At 36.0% G+C, this 19281-nt stretch overlaps 1 protein-coding gene across 1 annotated transcript; it reads left to right on the plus strand.

The window, feature by feature from the left end:
- Positions 1-1503: 1503 nt before the first annotated feature.
- LOC107100247 (adhesion G-protein coupled receptor F1-like) lies at positions 1504-12275 on the plus strand. Its single transcript, XM_015398665.1, has 10 exons — positions 1504-1612; positions 6025-6082; positions 6226-6238; positions 6401-6547; positions 7051-7104; positions 8434-8543; positions 10138-10308; positions 10561-11715; positions 11820-11861; positions 12054-12275. The coding sequence occupies exons 2-10, from the start codon at positions 6032-6034 to the stop codon at positions 12111-12113; spliced, it is 1803 nt and encodes a 600-aa protein (XP_015254151.1). The 5' UTR covers positions 1504-1612; positions 6025-6031; the 3' UTR covers positions 12114-12275.
- Positions 12276-19281: the final 7006 nt, after the last annotated feature.

Below are 19281 nucleotides of genomic sequence, written 5' to 3' on the forward strand. Positions count from 1 at the left end.
TCGCAGTGGTTAGCGCACACGACCCAGGCCTTAAGGGCTGGTTATACTCCAGCAGCAGTGTGTTGCAGTGAGATGTCAAAGGTATGATGCAGACATTTTTGATTTATGCTGAATATTGAAGCCCGGTCTGTGCTATGTTTATTCCACACCACAATGCAAAACGTGAAAATCATGAACTAGCTGTGAATCTAAATATGTGCAAGGTGGTGAGGAAATGGGGGCAAGTTTGTGCGGCAATGGAGGGACATGAGGGTGAAAAATAGTGGGGGTCCAGGTGGAAAAATTTTCCCAGAGTTCTCATGCACCTCGCTCTTCTAGCTGGTCCAAATTCACAAGTCGTTTTCCACAATGGCAGTCTTACAAACAAAATAAGTCGGTAAGGTACCAAACAGGAAATATGCATAGCGTAGAGCAGATGTAGATTTGACCAATCAGAATTTGGGAGAGGTGCACCAGAGTGTCTGCGGAGGGGGTAGGGAAGTCTCTGCGTTCACCACAACACCTATGCAGACTTCCTAGTTTTGAAGTATAAATCAGCCTTTAGTCCTTAACTCGGCTGAGCTGAGTTTGAATCCAACCTGTGGTCCTTTGCCGCATGTCTTTCCCCCTCTCTCATACCTCTTTTCCTCTCATCCAGCTGTCCAAACAAACGACCCACTAGTGGCGTAAAAACTTTAAAAAAAAAATGGAAGTATTTGAAATTTGGGATGGTTAAACCCAAGGCAAAATGTAACATTCAAAGTTTCAACAAGTCAAAGTAATTTTCAAATCATTGTTTAACCTTGAGCCTATAGTTATCTATGCCTGTATAGTTGCACAGGACATGCGATGGTGTTTATCTGCTTTGTAGTTTTGTATGCAGGTGCAATACTAAAATTGTGTGCAATTTTACTGTTTATTCACTAAGCAGTTATTCATTTATATTTGTCTTTTAATATATTTTAGCTACAGTACCTCCCTCAGTCTTGGAGTGCTGTTAGATCAAAATAGAAATGAAAGAACTTCTATGCTTATGTAAAACCAAGTTTATCCCAACAACAGCCGCATATTGTTCCCTGCCCTTTTTAGTAACATCAGATGATGATTCAGTTCATCACATTCTTCCTAGGATCTTTCCTTACATCATCCATACACTCTCATAATGTTTCAAAAAGTAAATTCATGTTGCAATAATCAGTAAGTCATGTTAGACATATTATGGTTAGAGTAATTTTGAGCAGCTTTGCCAATGTTTTACTATGACAAAACTTTTATTCGTAATGAATAATTGTATTTTACTAATTATATATCTCCATACACATTTGTTTCTTGATCTGCTCTCTTGTTTGATTGTTAATTGTAACTGAGGTATGATTAATAGTTTTATTTTATACCTAACAGGGCAGCAGCAAATGTAATAGTGTAAAAGCCTTGTGTAACCGTCCCCCTCCTTTTGCCTTGACACACCCTGCTCAGCTAAATAACTGTTTTGTATCCTCTTCCACATTTACTGCCATTCTACTGTTGAAGACCTACTTGAAATGCTGTGGTACTAAGAGTACATTTTTCATAGAGGGAGGCTTAATTACATTATCTAATATTGATGAGTGGGATCTAAAACAAAAAGAAAAAGGTAGGAGGGTTTTTTTCTTTTTGGGTGTTTTTTATGTTTCTAAATATTGTACTGTCAATGTAAGCTTGTATTGTCCAATTAAAAGACTTAAGCACATCTGCTTTCAGATAAAAGACAACTAATTTCATCTATGCATTGGTTGTTCTTTGTCACTTCTATCTTTGAATTGTATGAAACAGGGTCATTTGTAACAGATATAAGTGATTTATCAAGTTAACTTTCAACTACTTTGAAATGACCAATCTATTTGGGCCATGCTTGGTTGTAGGGTAAATCTAGATCTATTTTCATTATGAACTGCTTGGGCAAATTGACTGTGAGGCTAAGGATTTGCCAAATCCCCCCCTCTCAGATCTCAAGGCATATGAAGGCTCAATCTGAATACATCAAACTGTAGCCTAAAAGAACTTTCAAAAAAAGTTGAAAGACTAAATGGTGATAAGTTCAAATGACCACAGAATGCCCCAGATCTACCACCTCTACATTAACCAAGAAAAGGCGGCAAAACCTGACCTGAAAAAGTTTGGAAGGAGAAAATCCTGCAGGGAAAGGATAATAAAAAAGAACCATACTAAAATTAGAGTATGTATGGAATCATGTATTTTATTGTAACATCTCGGAAAGAAATATCCTGTATCTAAACGAAAAGAGACCATTTTACTGAGAAAGAAAAGATCAGGCCAAAAGTTTGCAAAATCATCCTTTCATGTGAACCAGGCACAGCTAGTTTTGGCCAGCATCTACTAACGGTTCCCTTAGTTCTGTGCTTGATCCTTATCAGAACATGTGTATCTCTGTGGTGTTGACACAAAACCCATCTCTTTTTTTGAGCAGTATGATGGATGTTTATTGCTGTTTATATTGGGCAACAATTTTTTGGACAAGGGAACATGCGACCCTTTTATTCTTCTAGATCAGGAGTCCTCGATGTTTTCCAGGCCAAGGACCCCAAAACTAATGACGAGATGCAGCGGGGACCCCCTTAATTATATATTTGTATGAAATTGTGTTATATCAAACTGGTCCTATAGTCACTCTATTACCGATGGAGTCATGTAATGAAAGTAATTTCTCCCTAGGATTATTAAAGTATTTCTGATAATGATTCCTGGTTGATGGGACAGGTGTTGTGAATGAAACGGTGCCCAGCTTGAAAGAGCTCCTGTGTGTTGCTGAATGTGTGCATTAATGACTAAAAGACATCTTCTGCCTCCATTTATCTGTTCACTACAGTGTGTTGCATTCATGTTAATGTTTATTTAAAGATATTTCAATCAGTGGAAAAAAGTTGCAGGGTGGAATATTAAAAAAAAGCCTAATGGACCAAAACTTTCACGACCCCCATGCAGTACCTCTGTGGTGCCCCTAGGGGTTGCGGACCCCCTGTTGAAGACCTCCGATCTAGATTTTTTTAAATGAAGAATGAACCAGACTTTTCCAGCAACATAAATATGATATTTCTGATATCTGTTAATTAATTTAGTCTTTTTTTCCTAGGATACATTAAGATTAAGCACGTAAAGGGTTTCCTTATTAAGATCCTTTGCTGTGCCTCTGTTTTTTCTTTTTTTAATATTGCAATGGAATTTTGTTATTAACATTAGAACATTACAAACAACTCAAAATAATTTGTGCTTATCCCAAAATAGGTGCACTTCTGAATGTAAAAAGAAGTGATCAAATATTTTCTAAAAAGACATCTTTCTCATTACATATACACTGGCATTTCTAAATTAAATTCTGTAGAAGATTTTTATTTGTTTGCTGAGAATAAAAAAGTCCCTGCATTTTAAAACTCTGCTGAAATGGAAAGTACTTATGGAGATCAACCTGTGCTACTTTGTTTTTCCAAAGAAAAAGTGTTGTTCAGAGATGTTTTGCCTGTGAGGCAGAGGAACATGGAAGAAAAAAGAAAGTTGGATTTAATGTAAGGCTCTGGGTTTAAGCTGTCAGGCAGAAGCAAATCCAGCAGCTAAAGTATGGGACATTGACATTTTTACGAGCAGGCTAACATAATACCGTATTGCATCAAATGTCTTTCGGGTTTATATGTGTGACAAACTAGATTCTAGGTTTTACTGATTTATTTATTTACTTATTTTTTGTCATTTGTTTGTTGATTGTTTAAATGATGTTGCCATAGTCCCCAAAGCTATGAATAAATTGAACCCTGGCATGTAAATGAGTATTTTCTGGTCTATAAATACCCAATTATTTGCATGCTGGAAATAAACAGTAAATGTTATGTGGATGTGGAACTTAACGTTGAAACGTTCTGTGAACTAAGCCACTTAGGTTTTGTTTTAAAATTGTACTTTATTACCAAGTTATGTTGATTTTATCAGAGTATAATTTTTTTTTTATTCCAGACTGTGGGTATCTAATTTCCCTGAACCCCTCACTTATGTGTCAAATTCTATTTTTCCATGTTCCAGTATATCTTCTACAGTTGTAGTAAACTTTCTAGTAAGCTATATACAAATCAACCATCCTTTTTAATTAAGCGCAATTAAAAATACAAAAAGAATACCTTGAGTGAGAGAAGAAAGGCTAGATATTAAATTTGTGCATAAAAAAAGTTATCATTCACTAGGTCTGTTAGACACATTGGGATTTTAAAACAAACATGGCATGTCGTTTGATGAGGATCTTAAAGAATGATCGGCACTTTTTCACAGAGAATTAAATATTTATAGGGAGAGGATTCTCCAACTCAGTTGACAGGGCATGGGATTACTTGTTTTTGGTTTGTTTAATATGACTGAGATGCAAACCATTTTTTTTCATCAACTTATATTTACAGTACGTCAGTGGTATCAAAAGTAAACACATTTGTTACTTAAGTAGAAGTATAGATACTGCAGTTTAAAAACACTCTGGTAAAAGTTGAAGTATCAACTTGACCTCTTTACTCAAGTAAAAGTGAAAAAGTATGTGCTCCAAAAACTACCTAAAGTACCTTTAAAAAAACAGCCAGATGCCACTATATGAACTGAAAGCTCAATTTTTCGACTATTTCTAAAAATTCTTTGAGATAGGGCCAAGGATGAGGGAGGTCTTGTTGGTCTCCATCTCCAGATACGCTCTCGCCTGTATCCGACCTTTCAGACATTTCAACATCTTTTGCTGAATCCGACATTGTAGCATGGCATAGACAATTCACGTCTGCAGTTTGAAGAACACCTGCATGCTTCTGATGAGTTCCTTTGGCGTCAGCACAAATTTGCCAAATAGATAACCTGTAAGTGTTTGCGTTATAGAACTCATCCAATTACACTAGTTTTCACTAGATGTGGATGGCACCAATTATCTGCATTGGATGGTGCATGAAATAAATATTTATAAACATAAAACTAAAGCCAAGAGTAAGTAAGGTTTATTTTACAAATGTAAAGAATAGAAACTACAGATACTTGTGTGAAAATGTAATGAGTAGAAGTCAGAAGTAGGAAGAAAAATAAGTAATAAATTAAAGTATAGATACCTAAAAAGTATTTGTACTTCGTCACTTGACACCTCTGCAGTACATGATGAACGAATGAAATTATTTTTAGATTAAACATAAATATATTCATTAATTCTACGGGGGAAAAGATGGTAATGATTCACTCAATGATAACAGCCTACTGAGCATACTGGAACAACCTGAAGCCATTCTATGGGACTGATAGCCATACGTTTGATAGCCATACGTTTTTTTTTTTTTTACTTTCTAAAATTCAGCTTCTGCTATAAAATTGTAATTAAGAAAATACATTATTACAATTAGGTCTAGTAGTGGGATTTTGATCAGGAAAAATCTTATTTTAGGGATCTACAAATGGAACAACAGAGGAGAGCGCTTTAATAAATGTAGAAATGGTCTGCCGTAGTTCACTTCTTATAAATTTACGCATTACTCGAGCAACAATCATCTCCTTCGCCATCTTCCTCTCCTTTGCAGCTGTAGCTTAGGTGCTCAGTCTTTTAAACACATTCTCCATTTTTTTTATTTCTTTATTAAAATCTCCAGTTCCAGTGGGATGAAATAGGCACTTTCTGTTGTCTGTCGTCATGGTGACTCGTTAAATCGGTGCTCCACTAATATTGGCTTTTCATACTTGTTGCGCACATGCTAAACTCTGAGTGGTTCTGATGAGGTGCCCCCAGGGACATAAATCAGAATAACTTCCATATACGCATATTAAATTAAACTCTTTCATATAATATACTGAAAAACGTGCATAAACACTAGTGAAAACCATACATATTAGTATGTATGGAAGCTTTGAGAGTCTTTAGAAAGGGCTTTATTTAAACATTTTTATTCCTAAATTAGATAGAAAATTATGTGTTGTTTAGTTTGAATGTTTGAATTTTTAGGGGGTTAGGTTTTATATAGGTAGTGTAATCTGTATTTTTCCCCCTTCTAGGTTAACAATGCAGACTGTGGTGTGTTTATTCCTGATTGGAGCCCTGTACATGAATAAGGTAAGCCTCTGTCTTCCATATGTGACACTATTCATAGTGTAACTGAAAGAGACATGTTTAATGACATTACATTTAAAAATCCTAAATGTATCTCTTCTGCCATCAATACTAAACGAGGCATTTGCTTTATTTTACTCTTGCAGGATATCAGTGTTGGTAAGATTGAAGTGTAAATAACATATGGCAAGCTTAACATAAGTCAAAGCCTTTTTTTTCTCTTCTTTCACACTTATTCATGTTTATTATAAAATAAACCACTGTCATTATTTCATTCACAACTCATAAAATGTGCCTTTTATATGTTTGGAAATATTCAAGGTTATGGACTCATAGTGAATAGAAATGAAACAAATAATGAAACACAGGAAACCAACAATGTCACCTGGAATAATGCCAGTAAAAGCTTCATACTGGATGTTATGGATTTTTCCAATATCACAATCTATACATGTGAAATGTTTGCAGGTATGTTTTCTGAAAAAGTTGTCTCTCTAGCAATTTCTGTATTAACTTATCTCACCTTGTATGTTACTGTAAAAAAACACAAAAAATGACAAGAACCACAATATAAATACAAAGCATTAAGAACCTGGGAAATCACATTTGAAAATCTAAAATTATCCATGATAGCTTCCATTTACATATAACCTGTACATGATTTTATGTATATGAAAATGTGATGGGTTACAAACATATATAAATCATTTCCAACCTTAAAGGAATAAAGTAAAGATTATGAAATATCAAGAATGTTTAGTGGGTTTTACTCTACGTGAATAACTGGTCATAAGTCTGCCAGTAGTAGATGGGTTTGCATCGAAATTTGACAACTTATTTTTTTATCTATAGTAGATAGATTTATATATATATTTTAAAGACAAGGTATGTCTACAATTTATTCCTCTTATGTTTGTGTTAAATAACAATGAGAAACTTGCAAAAACAACATGATTTATGTATTTTTACAGGAAAGGGTAGTTTTACCACTACTACCAGCACAATGACAGTCGGAATCTCTAAAGGTTAGTTAAAAAATGTTTACTCCTTTCTCCACTCCTATAATCACATGTTTGTGGTTTTTGCAGGCAGCAAAACATATCAAGTTGCCTTATATCAAATCAAAAAGATTAACTAAATTAGTTTTCTTTAATATTTTTGGAAGTTTGGACAAAGTTTTCTCGGCCTGAAAATTACCTAACAGCATTCTTAGGGTTGTAAGTTCTAAAAATGACATATTCGTATTTTTGTCTACTTCTCATTAGCAAACTCCTCCAGTTGTCTCACCTTTGAAGGATGCCTCGATTCAGTTCCCTCCAAAGATGCTCAATATGATTTAGCTCATTGAAGGCCTCTTCAGAATAGTCTAGTGTTTTCCTCTTAGTCATTCTAGGCTGTTTTTAGCTGTGTGTTTTGGGCCATTGTCCTGTTGCATGACCTGAGACTGAGGCCCAACTTTTTGACACCGAGGAGAATGTTTCTTTCTAGAATTCAATGATAGTCAGGCAATTTCATTGTACCTTGCCGACCTTGGTGAAAATATCCTTATAGAATAATACCCCAGAAGCTTTACGGTTTTTCAATATGGTCTCCCAAATTTAAGTGTGGATATTTTTCCAGATTTATTTTTAACAATGGTGTCCTCTTTGAATGTCTCCCATTAAGGCCACTTTGGTTAACACAAAGATCGATGGTGTGATCTGACACTGATAATCCTTAGGCTTGAAGTTCAACTCTAATCTCTTTAGATTTTTCTGGGCTCTTTTTGTTAACATTTGTGTGATCTGTCTCTTTAATTTGACATCAATTTCTATCCCACAGCCATGTCCAGTGAGGTTGGATACAGTCCCATGGATATTAAACTTGAATAATATGAGCCACTGTTGTAACTGGAACACTGAATTGCTCAGAGATGGTCTTATAGCCTTTACCTTTAACAAACTTATTTATAGTTTTCTTGCTAATCTCTTAAAAAAAATTCTTCCCCTCCTTTGTTCCATGTTGAGTGTGGTATACACCATACCATCAGTCAGTGATTACTTGTAGCCCTATGTAATAGGTCCGCTGACTATTTGCAAAATTGCAGACACCTGCTATTCTAATTACTGTACACACTTTGATGATTAAACATGTGGGTTTTTTTTGTAATATACTATACGGGTACAATCAGTTTTGTTTAAGCCTGTTTATTTTTTTTCTAAATCCTTCTGTTAAAGCAGAGTTGAAAGGAAAAAGGATAAATCTTTGTGCAGCCCATCAAAAAAAAAGACAAAACAAAGTCATAATTCTTTTAACATTTATTTTTTTATTTTGGTTAATATAAAGAGATATAAAAGTCCAATATTTTTTTACAGCAGTGACCACAACGCCAGATGTGAAAGTTTGTAAGGAGGATGAATCTTTTGGACATGGACAACCAGACTGTGTCTCACCTTTTTTAAAGGGGTTGCTTGATGAATCAATGGTAATGTTGCCCTTTTGAATTTTCTCAAACACAACAACTTTAATAAACATGGTTCAATACTCTATATTGTAAAGTATTATCCTACTTTTTTAATCCAACTTTCTTAGAAAATAGATGAATTATATGAAACTTGTTCTTCAAGAGAATAGATATTGATATGTGATATTTATGAACATTTTGTATTTGATATGTATTTGATGTAAAAATGTGAATGTATATTTCAGGGTATAACCTTTAAACTGGATGTGAAGAGCACAATCATATAATGTACTGTATAATCCATCAGTTGCAATTGCTAGTGCAGTATTCTTTAAAGATTAAAATGTTGAGCTGTATTGTTCCAACAGCTGTGTTTTTTACAGTATCTTTATACACCTTGGTGCTTTAAAAACCAAAAAGATAACCTGATGCTGTAAATATGACAGAATTAGCTCAAAGCAAGACCAAGTTGCCCGTCTTTAAGGCATTTCTTAACCCCTTAACACACACAATTTTATATCTTGTGCACAAACATATTGCATACCAAAAATACCATTTGCCAATGAAATTATATTTTAAGTCCTGCATGCTTGTGATATATCTCATTTGAAAGGTAAGACCTTCTAGTTTCTGTAAATATGTGCACAGTCTGTAGGTTTTATACAACCAGAGCTGTGTAACATCAAATATTTCCAAAAAATACTTTTTTTCCTCTCAAATGAAAAAAATGCAATTTTTATTATGTTATATCTTTTGTATAATTTATAGTTAACCTCTCCCACTTAATATGCTTATTCTTCATCTTGTGGACAACAACAGTGTAAAATCTCAGATCTCTAGCCATAAGCATTGTGTAACTGTGACCCTTTTTTTATGTAAAGAGGTCCATTAAGTACAATTGCAGTGCAAAAAATTGAAATCTAAATAAGTAATTTTTTTCTTGAATTGAGGAGGTAAGTGCGACACTTTGCCAATGGAACAAAATAATTTACATTTAAAATAAGAAAAAAACAATTGCATTGTCTTATTTTAAATGCATTATCATCTTATCTTATTTTAAGAGTAAAAATACATATTCCATTGGGAGATCATTTTATTTACTTACTCAAATTAATGCTAAATACACTTAATTTGAGCAATTGTTGCTAATTTCTAGATTGTTTTTGCAGTGTGTGCCAAATCTGAACTAAATTTAAAAACAAAACGATATTGGGCGGCGGACGTTAAATAGTTAAAAGAGATATAGGTAGAACCTTCTCTAATTGTGATTGGTAGTGTAAACCAAATAAGCAGCCGTGAAAAGAAAGCAGATTTTGTGCAAATGTGGACTTCCGAAACTGCAGTTTGCAGGCTCCTCTTAGTGTGGATCTTTTAAGTAAAATCCTAAATTTGGATATAGTAAATGTAGGTTATTCCAAAACATTAACTCCCTTTCTGTTTTAACTTTTTAATCAGTTTAAAAACTGACACATATATCTAACCCCAAATCTCTCCTTTTTTTTACCCAAGAAATACATCTAGAAATATTAACTCAAATAAACAATATTTGCGAACAATACAGTAAGTCAGAATGAACAAGTTACTAAAGCTCTGTTTTTTCCCCCCATTTTGACAGAATTTAGACAAAGAATCACTGAACACATTCTTAGAGAATTTCAAACAGCAGAGTATTAACAATGAGAGAATTGCTTCTCCAAGTGATGTCAGTACCACTGTAAATGTCCTCAGCAATGTTGTCTCCAAGTTTTCCTTTTTTTCTGTGCCCTTGGATGAAAATTCAACGAAGGTAGGAAAACTGAAATGGTTTGTTATATTTTCTTTTTAAGACATGTTTGAGGTCTAAAACATAATATTTTTTATCAAACAGAACATTTTGGAGATTGCTGGCCCTCTCACCTCTAATGACTCAAAGGCCTTATGGGAATACTTGAACCAAAGAAAAAACTACAGCTCTTCCTTCTTGAACCTATTTGAGACAACATCCACTCTTCTTGTCAACGAACCCCTTACCATTGAGACCCCTTTTTTTCTGTTAAAGAGAGCTAAAGTCATAGACCCTTTTCATGATTCTTTATTGGAAGTGAGCATACAAAAGGCTAATGGGGAAAGGAAATTCATCACCTTAATCATTTTTGATTCCATGGATAATGTGCTCCCTGCAAAACAGAAAGTCAACTCCCCACCCATGGTTATCAATGGAAAGGTTGTACTTGTTCAGAAAGATCCCAGCATCGAAAACGTGTCGATGAAATTTCATATCCTAAATAAAAAGCTGAAAGATCCACAATGTGTTTTCTGGGATTTCGACCTCTTTGATGGTGTCGGAGGATGGAGCAACCAGGGTTGTTCTGTGCAATCCCAAAACAACGAAACCATCAGCTGCATCTGCAACCACACAACCTCCTTCTCAATCCTGATGTCCTCTGATGATTTTAAAGACTCTGAAATGGAGGACATAACATTCATTGGGGTTGGCATATCCATAGGTTCTTTGGTTATATGTCTTCTAACTGAAGCTCTCGTATGGAAAAAAATAAGTACCAACACAACCGCATTTCTTCGTCACGTTTTCATCGTTAACATCGCAGTTTCTCTCCTGATAGCAAACATTTGGTTCATCATAGGAGCGTCTTTTACAGACCCAGAGAATAAAAACCCTCCTGCATGTGCAGCAGCTACCTTCTTTATCCATTTTTTCTACCTTGCTATGTTCTTCTGGATGTTAGCCACAGGTCTGCTGTTGCTCTATCGTACTGTCCTGGTCTTTGAGGGGGGTTTTTCTAAAACTTCTATGCTGGTTATGGGTTTCATTTTGGGATATGGTGCACCCTTAATCATTGCAGTAACAACCATGGCTGTAACTGCCCCCTTAAATAAATACATAAGAGGAAATCATGTCTGTTGGCTGAACTGGGATGATTCAAAAGCCCTGTTGGCGTTTCTGGTCCCTGCACTTCTTATCGTAGCCATAAACTTTGTCATCCTGCTTGTAGTGATATTCAAAATGTTAAGAAGAAGATCAGAGAAGAATGCAGGGCAAGCAGGAGAGCAGCATGTTCTGGTGGTGATTGCCAGGAGTTTGGCTGTGCTCACACCATTTTTTGGACTGACCTGGAGTTTGGGAATCGGGACCATAATTGCACCGACAAACAGGGAGATTCATTTTGCTTTTGCACTGTGCAACTCACTACAGGTAGCAGTTTGTCTGTAATGATTTATTGTCCCATACTTTAAAATGGGTTAATAAAAAAAACTGTTTTTCATTTTTTTTCTTTTTACCTGATGCCACTTCTCTAGGGTTGCTTCATCTGGGTGTTTGGAACACTGCTGGACAAAAAGGTGTGCATTTCAGAGTAATCTGAAAACATTAAGTTAACTATAATATATTATAGCAAGATTGACAGATTTAAAATGTACAAATATTGCTTTTTTCATTTTTTAAATTATTGCAATTTATTCATGAACTCTTTGTAGTTTTATTTTTTTGATCTTTCATTATGTGTGTTTATTTTTATTATTCTTTTTCTTCAGGTGCGGTCAGAAACGATAAATTCTCTGAGCTCCCAGGAAAAGTTTATAGCCGGTTGGTGATTCACAATGCTGCAAGTTTCCGCTTGGGATACAAAAGCCTCTGAGTGAGAAGACTAGTTACCCCATTCTCAGCAAACTTTACCACTCATTTTCCCGACATACTATTTGATAATGTTGTCTTCTGAGAATATGTTAATTGTACCTTATCCAAATTTAATTCTAGATATTACCTTACCTTTAGTCTGGTAACTGTAACTTACATGTAGATTTTAAGGTGTTTTTCTAACTTTTTCTTCTCATGTTATCAAACTATTGTTATGAAATCAAACATGTGAAAATTTGAAAGACTAATTTTATTTCAGCCTTTCGCTGACACTTCACATGAAATACACAAGCAATATTCTGGAGCGGAGGCACAGGGTTAGTGCTCTATCTGCTGTGCTTAGACTCCCCAGGTGCATGCTCTAAAAAAACTTCTTATACATGTCAAAATAAAGACGAGAAAGTCAACTGATCCCTGAGACTATTCATTGGGGTCATTGGACAATTCAGTGCTAACTGGAGCCTTCTGCAACCTGTATTCACCAACAGTGGAAGAGAAATTTCCAAGGAGAGGTCAATATGAGAGTGCCATGTAACAAGACACCAGACATATATTCCCTTTCTGCCTTAAAGACTCTCTGATTCTTTTCTTCAATGTGTAATTTATGTATCATATCTTTCCTTACATCTTAGTCATGTGTATTTATTGGATATATATGTTTTTATGTGTGTGTATACACACACATATGTATATACTGTATGTTTGTGTATATATATATATATATTATAGTACATACCTGCTTATAGCTTATAAGCTCATAGATACTTATAGATGAGCTTTTAGGCTCATGGGTGCTTTTTACATATCACATCTTTTACTGTCATAGTTTTAATTGTATAGTTTTATTGCCAATTGTTGTAAACAGTTTGCATTTGTTTTAAAATAAATCTTTTTTTTTAACACATTTTCATTTTTACTTACTGCAAAACTTTGTTTTGATACATTTAATACATATATTTCATACATAAATACATTTTTGGTTTTGGACAAGTTACATAAAAAGGGCATGTATTGAGGTTTTAAGGTAAATTAGTGTTTACTTCCTTTTGGACTCACCTTGTAGGTCCCTGTATGGAGAAAAAAAAAGCTGCCATTTGTAAAGAAATGACTACCAACAGATAATGCGGGTGAAGTTTCTGGCCTATAGACACAAGGACAGAGGCAAACAGAGCTGAAATTCAAACTAATAACCCCCCGGTTGCAGGGCAAACTATAACATCTTACGCCATTGTCACCCTATGAGAGAAAAAGAACAGCTTGAAGCCCGCATTCACACAAAAAGAAAAACTGAAAAAGAGCAGCTCTCAGCATAGCTGCTGCCACAACATCGGTTTTGTCAGAATCCATAATTTCATCTTTGAAAGAAAAAAAGCAAATGTAAAGCTTAAGTTGTAATTTATTATAATGCTTGTTGCTAATTCAGTTGTTACCATGATGGGCTAAATGTGAGCTTTGGCAGGAGGGCATTAAGTGTTGCTTCATCAAACCAGCTCAAAAGGTTCTGCAAAATGGTTCATTTAGCCAAACAGATTTGATGGGATCAGTCCCAGATTAAAAAAGTATAGATCTAAACCTGAATGGTACATATTACCAACTGGCTTGCCAGGTCAGCTGTACAGTCATTGCCTAAAAAGTAAAAGTTTAAAAAGTAAAAGAGTTTTATGCAAATTCCCGTCTTCCATTTCGACAGCAAGGAATGGCATTAGGTGAAATAGAGCAGAGTCCTGCATGGGTATGATTTTTCAAAACTGTATCCACCTGCGCCGGTAGAGTTCAGAACCGAGACCCAATCTGTTACCCACAATAATCCCCATTTAAAACCCGGGACTGCATGCACCGGTAGAGTTCAGAACCAAGACCAGAACCGTTAAACGCAATTATCCCAATTTAAAAACCAGTGGGATCACCGTAATTATATAGTGCAACCCAACCTGTGATCACAAAGTGTACACACAGCCGTTTTAGTGCTTCAACATAACATGCTTTATTTTTCCAGTTGCAGCAGAATACTGTCTTAATAACAGAGGCAGTAATGAACATTGCCTCACCCTCACATGCAGTGCGTGCTGCGCCCACAGATTAACTGCTGAAAATAAGCCAAAGCAGGGCCTTTTCTTTTGCCCCCAAGCACAAATACACACTCATAACTGACATGAATATATATATATATCAAAACATGCTTCTTTTGAAAAAAAAAAACTGTCTGAGTTCACATTAAATTTAACACGGACAGTATAAGAACAAGACTGAATTTAGTGTGCAAAATTCACAAGACCTTTTCGGCTCCTAAAAACAGAGCTCAAATTAACTCATCAAAAATACACAAATAAAATAACTGTTGTGTTTACTCAATGATATTTAAACTTTGTTCCTAAGGTGGCAGTTCTCCTTTCCTTAATCATAAACCCAGCAGGTGAAAATTCTCTTTCACTAGCTAAACTTAATGCAAGAATGGCAAGCACATTATGCGCTATCGATAATAGGTTTGGGAACATTTTTTGAGTTATCCTTTCACCAGAGTAAAACCTCTAAAGCGTCGTCTTTTAGTATCTTGAATTCAGTTTATGCTGCTACTTCATCCAGAGGCTGATATTCATCACTGGAGTCTTCAACATCAGCTAATCATCCCCTGATTATTGCAGTGTTTCTCTGCAACTGAGGCATGGGGCTCCCATGTTTATCCTCAAGTTTTTGAAAATAGAAAAGCTCAAAATCAAGATTAGTATTAGTTATAAGGCACACTCCCGTGTCCAGTGTCAGGTCTTTTTAAACAGTGACAAATTTAATGCTGCTTATGATGGGCCTGAGTCAAGCTCCTTTCTTGTGTATTTTTGGGAGGCTGTAGATCTGGGGAATGACTTTTCTTGGGTACAGCCAGTAGTATTCTTCCCTGTCGATGGCTTTGTCCTTTTCTAACTACTGAAGGCAGCTGATGACCTTCTTCTTGTAGCTGCTGGTGGGATCAATAAATGGCAGGTGGCTGTGTCACTGATGAGGGCTGTAACTTTTTTTCATCTCTAAGAAGGGTTTAGAGCTTTCCTTTCTGGAATGGTCAGGGTGTGTGAACCTGAAAAAAAAATCTCAATCTTTAAAACCAGCAATGAGTGAAACATTGGTATGAACCATAGGAATCTAGTTTGTGGGTTACAAGCAAGGAATCACAAGTTGGACAAAACTTCTGTTTCTTTTTAATGACTAAAGAAACTATTCCTTGTTGGTTCTCAGTGTTTCTCTAAGTTCAGTCCTTACTTATTATCTCTTCTGTATCTACTCTTCCAAGGTTCCAGCAAAAGTCATATCGCTCCTTACCTCAAGTGACAAGTTTACCTCCTTGTTCTTCTGCAGCCTTCTTCAGCTGAAGACCAACCCTGAACATGCCTTCAGATTCAAGGAACAGGAGGAATTAATCACATCTCTAAAGAGTCAAGTTGCAAAACTAACAGCTGGGGTAAACCAGAAAAAAGTACATAAAAATCTTTCCATGAAACTTAAGCCTACAGGGAAACGGAGGCGTCATTGCAAATGAAATCGCCCGAACTGACAGAGGTACCCAGGCAAAGAGGGCTCCCAGGAAACAGAGATGGTAATCCAGGCAGAGGCCCCCCAGCACAAAAAACAGAAAAAATAATACAAAAGAAATATGTAATGCAAACCCAAGCCTCTGTAGGCATACCGACCAATATCAAAATGTAGGTCACAAGCCAAACCAAGAAGTCAACATGCATACAGGACACAGTCTGAATGTAGGTCTGCAGGCAACTACAAGATTTCCTCTCTACAAAGGCCAGTAGGCAAACACAGGCCTCAGGGATATCAGATGTACTTGAACAAAATCATAGCTCCAAGTGTGTTCTCATCTAAAGTAAATAAGTGCAGCAAAACAAAAATGATTTAAATAAAATAAGGAAACAACAGACAACAAAAAGACTACTGTCAGGATTAGAGGGTACCCAAATGCAGAGCTGAAGAACCATAGATAATTTCTTGTAGAATTTGATGAAATATGTAAAATACAGAAGTCATAATCCAGAACAGATTAAACTCAGGAACCAACAACTTAGGAATGATGGAATGAGCAGAATCCAGCAAAAAGTAGCTGAAGAGCAGGAGTATATATACCAAACAGAACATTGAATGGTGTGATCAACTGATTTGGAGCAGGTGTGGAAAGAAGGAGCTAGAAGGGAGCTAGGGGAAAGGAGGCATCAGAGAGTAAACAACAACTACAAGATGCTTAAACACAACCACAGAACAACCAGGATGAAAGTACATGGAAATTAAAAGACTGAGCTAGAAAGCACAGAAAGACAGAGATTAAAGTGTAAATGAAAAGTCAAAAAGAAAACTGAAAGACAACAAAAGGCAGAGATCAAACAGAGAAAAAAAGAAACATCCCCTCCTTGAACTGTCAACTCAATACTGTAGGGTGTTTCAGTGCTTGGGTGATCCCAGAGGCTATGTTATGAATGGCTTAGATTCTCCTGATAAGGTCTCTTAAACAGGGTGACAGGCCAGATAAGGTGCGCTTCAATGGCTTTCATTACGACCAGAGAAATGGGACAAGTGATATCGCCGGGCACAGGGGAGCTGAGACCTCACCCTGGAGCCAGGCCTGGTAGGAGGGTTATTCATCGTCCAGCCCAGACGAGTAGAGCCGCAATTGGAGACCGAGGTGACCTGATTCATGAACACCTAAACTGGCTCTGGGGACTTGGAGTGTCATTTTTCTAAACTTGACAAGCATATTTAGTGATATTGGCCAGAGATAGTCGGGCATACTTCTACACAAAGCCTAGGCTCTGGCTTCCAGCTCCTTAAGACCAGACTCTCTTTTACTTTGGAGTTTTCCACAGGGAGAGGTGGTTGACCTGTCCCGGCCAACTCACCCGTCTCGTATTGTAGCTCACCCTGGTGAATATCAAATGCAGCACTGAGATCTAACAGGACAAGTACAGAGACAAGTCCACCATCTGATGCTATGAGAACAGCATTAGTAACTTTCCTCAGCACTATGATGAGCTCTGAAGCAAAACAGAAACTCTCCAAACTGGTTATTCTGTGCATATTTTAACACACTTCATAATAAACAATTTTTTCTTAAACTTTCAGATAGAAAAAAAATGTTTAGAAACATGTTGATAATTTACTATGTCATGTTAATTAATAGAGGGTTTCTTAAAAACGTCTGCCTTTTAAGGTAGCTGTAACCCTAACCCATATGTCTGTAGGGGGAAATATCAATAATATCCAAAATAGAAGTGGAATTCATCTTTTGTCCTTTATTTTACTGATGTTAACTAGCACAGGAGAGATTTTTTTTGTCCATCCATCCTGAATACTGACCCATATTAAATACTGTAGTTGTTTTAAGTTGGCATTGAATTCATTTCTGCCATTTTTACTCCAAACACAAAATGCCATTGTATTTTTGTTTGACATATGTCTCCTCTGGCCAGCAGATGGTGATGTCTGCACACAAAACCTAACTACCTACATTAGCTGATTATGCTCTTATGCTCTCATACTACCAAAAAAAAACAAAAAAAAAAACACAGCCAGACAAATCCAATCATCTGGTCTGTAAAATGCCTGCAGACACATGAAATCCAACATTTTGTAACTGGAAAACCTGTAAAATAGATTATACTTACATAAAAAGGCCTTTTGATAGCTTAATTTAGTATATTTCTGATGAGAAGCTTCATATTGTGCTTGTGAATATTTAATATGCCTATATATTTTTGCACAGCTTTTTTAAGGATATGTTCGATTGCCAGTCATAAAACAGCTGCTTTTTAGGTGACTTTTCGGTGCATAGTGCAATTGCAGTGTCCTCAAATATGCAGTGTCCTCAAATATGCCGTGTCCTCAAATATCAGATTCCTCAGTCATGTGATTTGTTTTACATTTATGAGAATGACAGTGTTTTTGGGTGTCTGGCTGGGTTATTCACAAAGCAGTGCAATTTCCCTTTTTTTCATCCTTGATGTACACTTTTTGTTTTATTTGTGTACATGATTGCAAAGCAGACTGCACTCTGAATACATGCAGATGCTTACCAGGTCCAGCAGATGTGAGTAGTTTTCTCCTATTTAGAGTCATTTATGGCAATAAACTCAGCATACTGTATATCAACATCCTGCTATGTCAGTTTATTTTTTCATTAAGTGTTGACATGATTTATGAAGAAACAGTCATGAAAATACTAAAATACAATAAAAACTATTCCTATGCATAGCATTTTTTTTATTATTGTTTTAGTTTTCGGATCTTTGGTCGATATGGGTATTACAGAATTCAACAGATTCCTATCAGTGATCAAAAAAACTAACCTCTAACTGGTTGATATATGCTGACATTCCTGGCTAATTAAAAGCTAACAGCTGTTAAATTTGAAAATCATAGGGTTACCCCTGTGAAGAACTGTTTGGTGAGATATAGGAGATGATTTATTGTTCCTTTCTCCTTATAAGTTGCCAGATCAAACTGAAATTCCACTATGGCCACATCTAAGATGGCCATAGTGGAATTTCGGGTGCTCATAAATTAATTTCAGAATATCAACAATCTGTGAGTTAAGAAACACAAATCCTTTTAAAAATGATGGTTTATGACCACGTCATCATAAAAAATAAAATAAAACATCTATTAAGAGTAAGACAGCCACTTGCCTTCCTAGCATAACAAATACTCTCAGCTATATGACCACTGGTTTACTGGTTATGCTTAATTGTTCAACCACAGCTATCAAGGTGGAGGGGGACCAACTAGAAACCACTAGCTGTTAATGTGAGGATAATGCTCTAATTTAATTTACAGTTTACTGGCGATCTTATTTGGAGTGGGCAGTAAGTGTTCTCTCTTTTCACTGACTTAATCACTCTGATCATTTTTTTTCTTTGCTCCTTTGTAATGCCTCAGAAATTAGACCCAGAATTCAGGCAAGACGGACAGTGGATTACTTAAAACTTAATTCAAACAACGGCGGAACAATGCTGCAGGGGCAGTGGCTGCAGTGGCTTCAGCGACTAGGGTATCTATCGGAGGGAAATACAAGTTAGTGACTGCAATAATCTGACAGAGGATGATTATGAACACAAGAGTCACTAACCTAGTTTGACAGTT

The sequence above is a fragment of the Cyprinodon variegatus genome, unplaced genomic scaffold (genome assembly GCF_000732505.1).
Source record: "Cyprinodon variegatus isolate N-32 unplaced genomic scaffold, C_variegatus-1.0 Scaffold949, whole genome shotgun sequence".
In the NCBI taxonomy this organism is placed as follows: Eukaryota; Metazoa; Chordata; class Actinopteri; order Cyprinodontiformes; family Cyprinodontidae; genus Cyprinodon; species Cyprinodon variegatus.

Excerpts from the sequence above, each read along its gene's own strand:
- LOC107100247 (XM_015398665.1), top strand. The coding sequence starts at position 6,032 with ATGCAGACTGTGGTGTGTTTATTCCTGATTGGAGCCCTGTACATGAAT. Across the intron at positions 7,105-8,433 it reads GACAGTCGGAATCTCTAAAG|CAGTGACCACAACGCCAGAT; the intron begins GTTAGTTAAAAA and ends ATTTTTTTACAG. Across the intron at positions 11,862-12,053 it reads GAACACTGCTGGACAAAAAG|GTGCGGTCAGAAACGATAAA; the intron begins GTGTGCATTTCA and ends CTTTTTCTTCAG.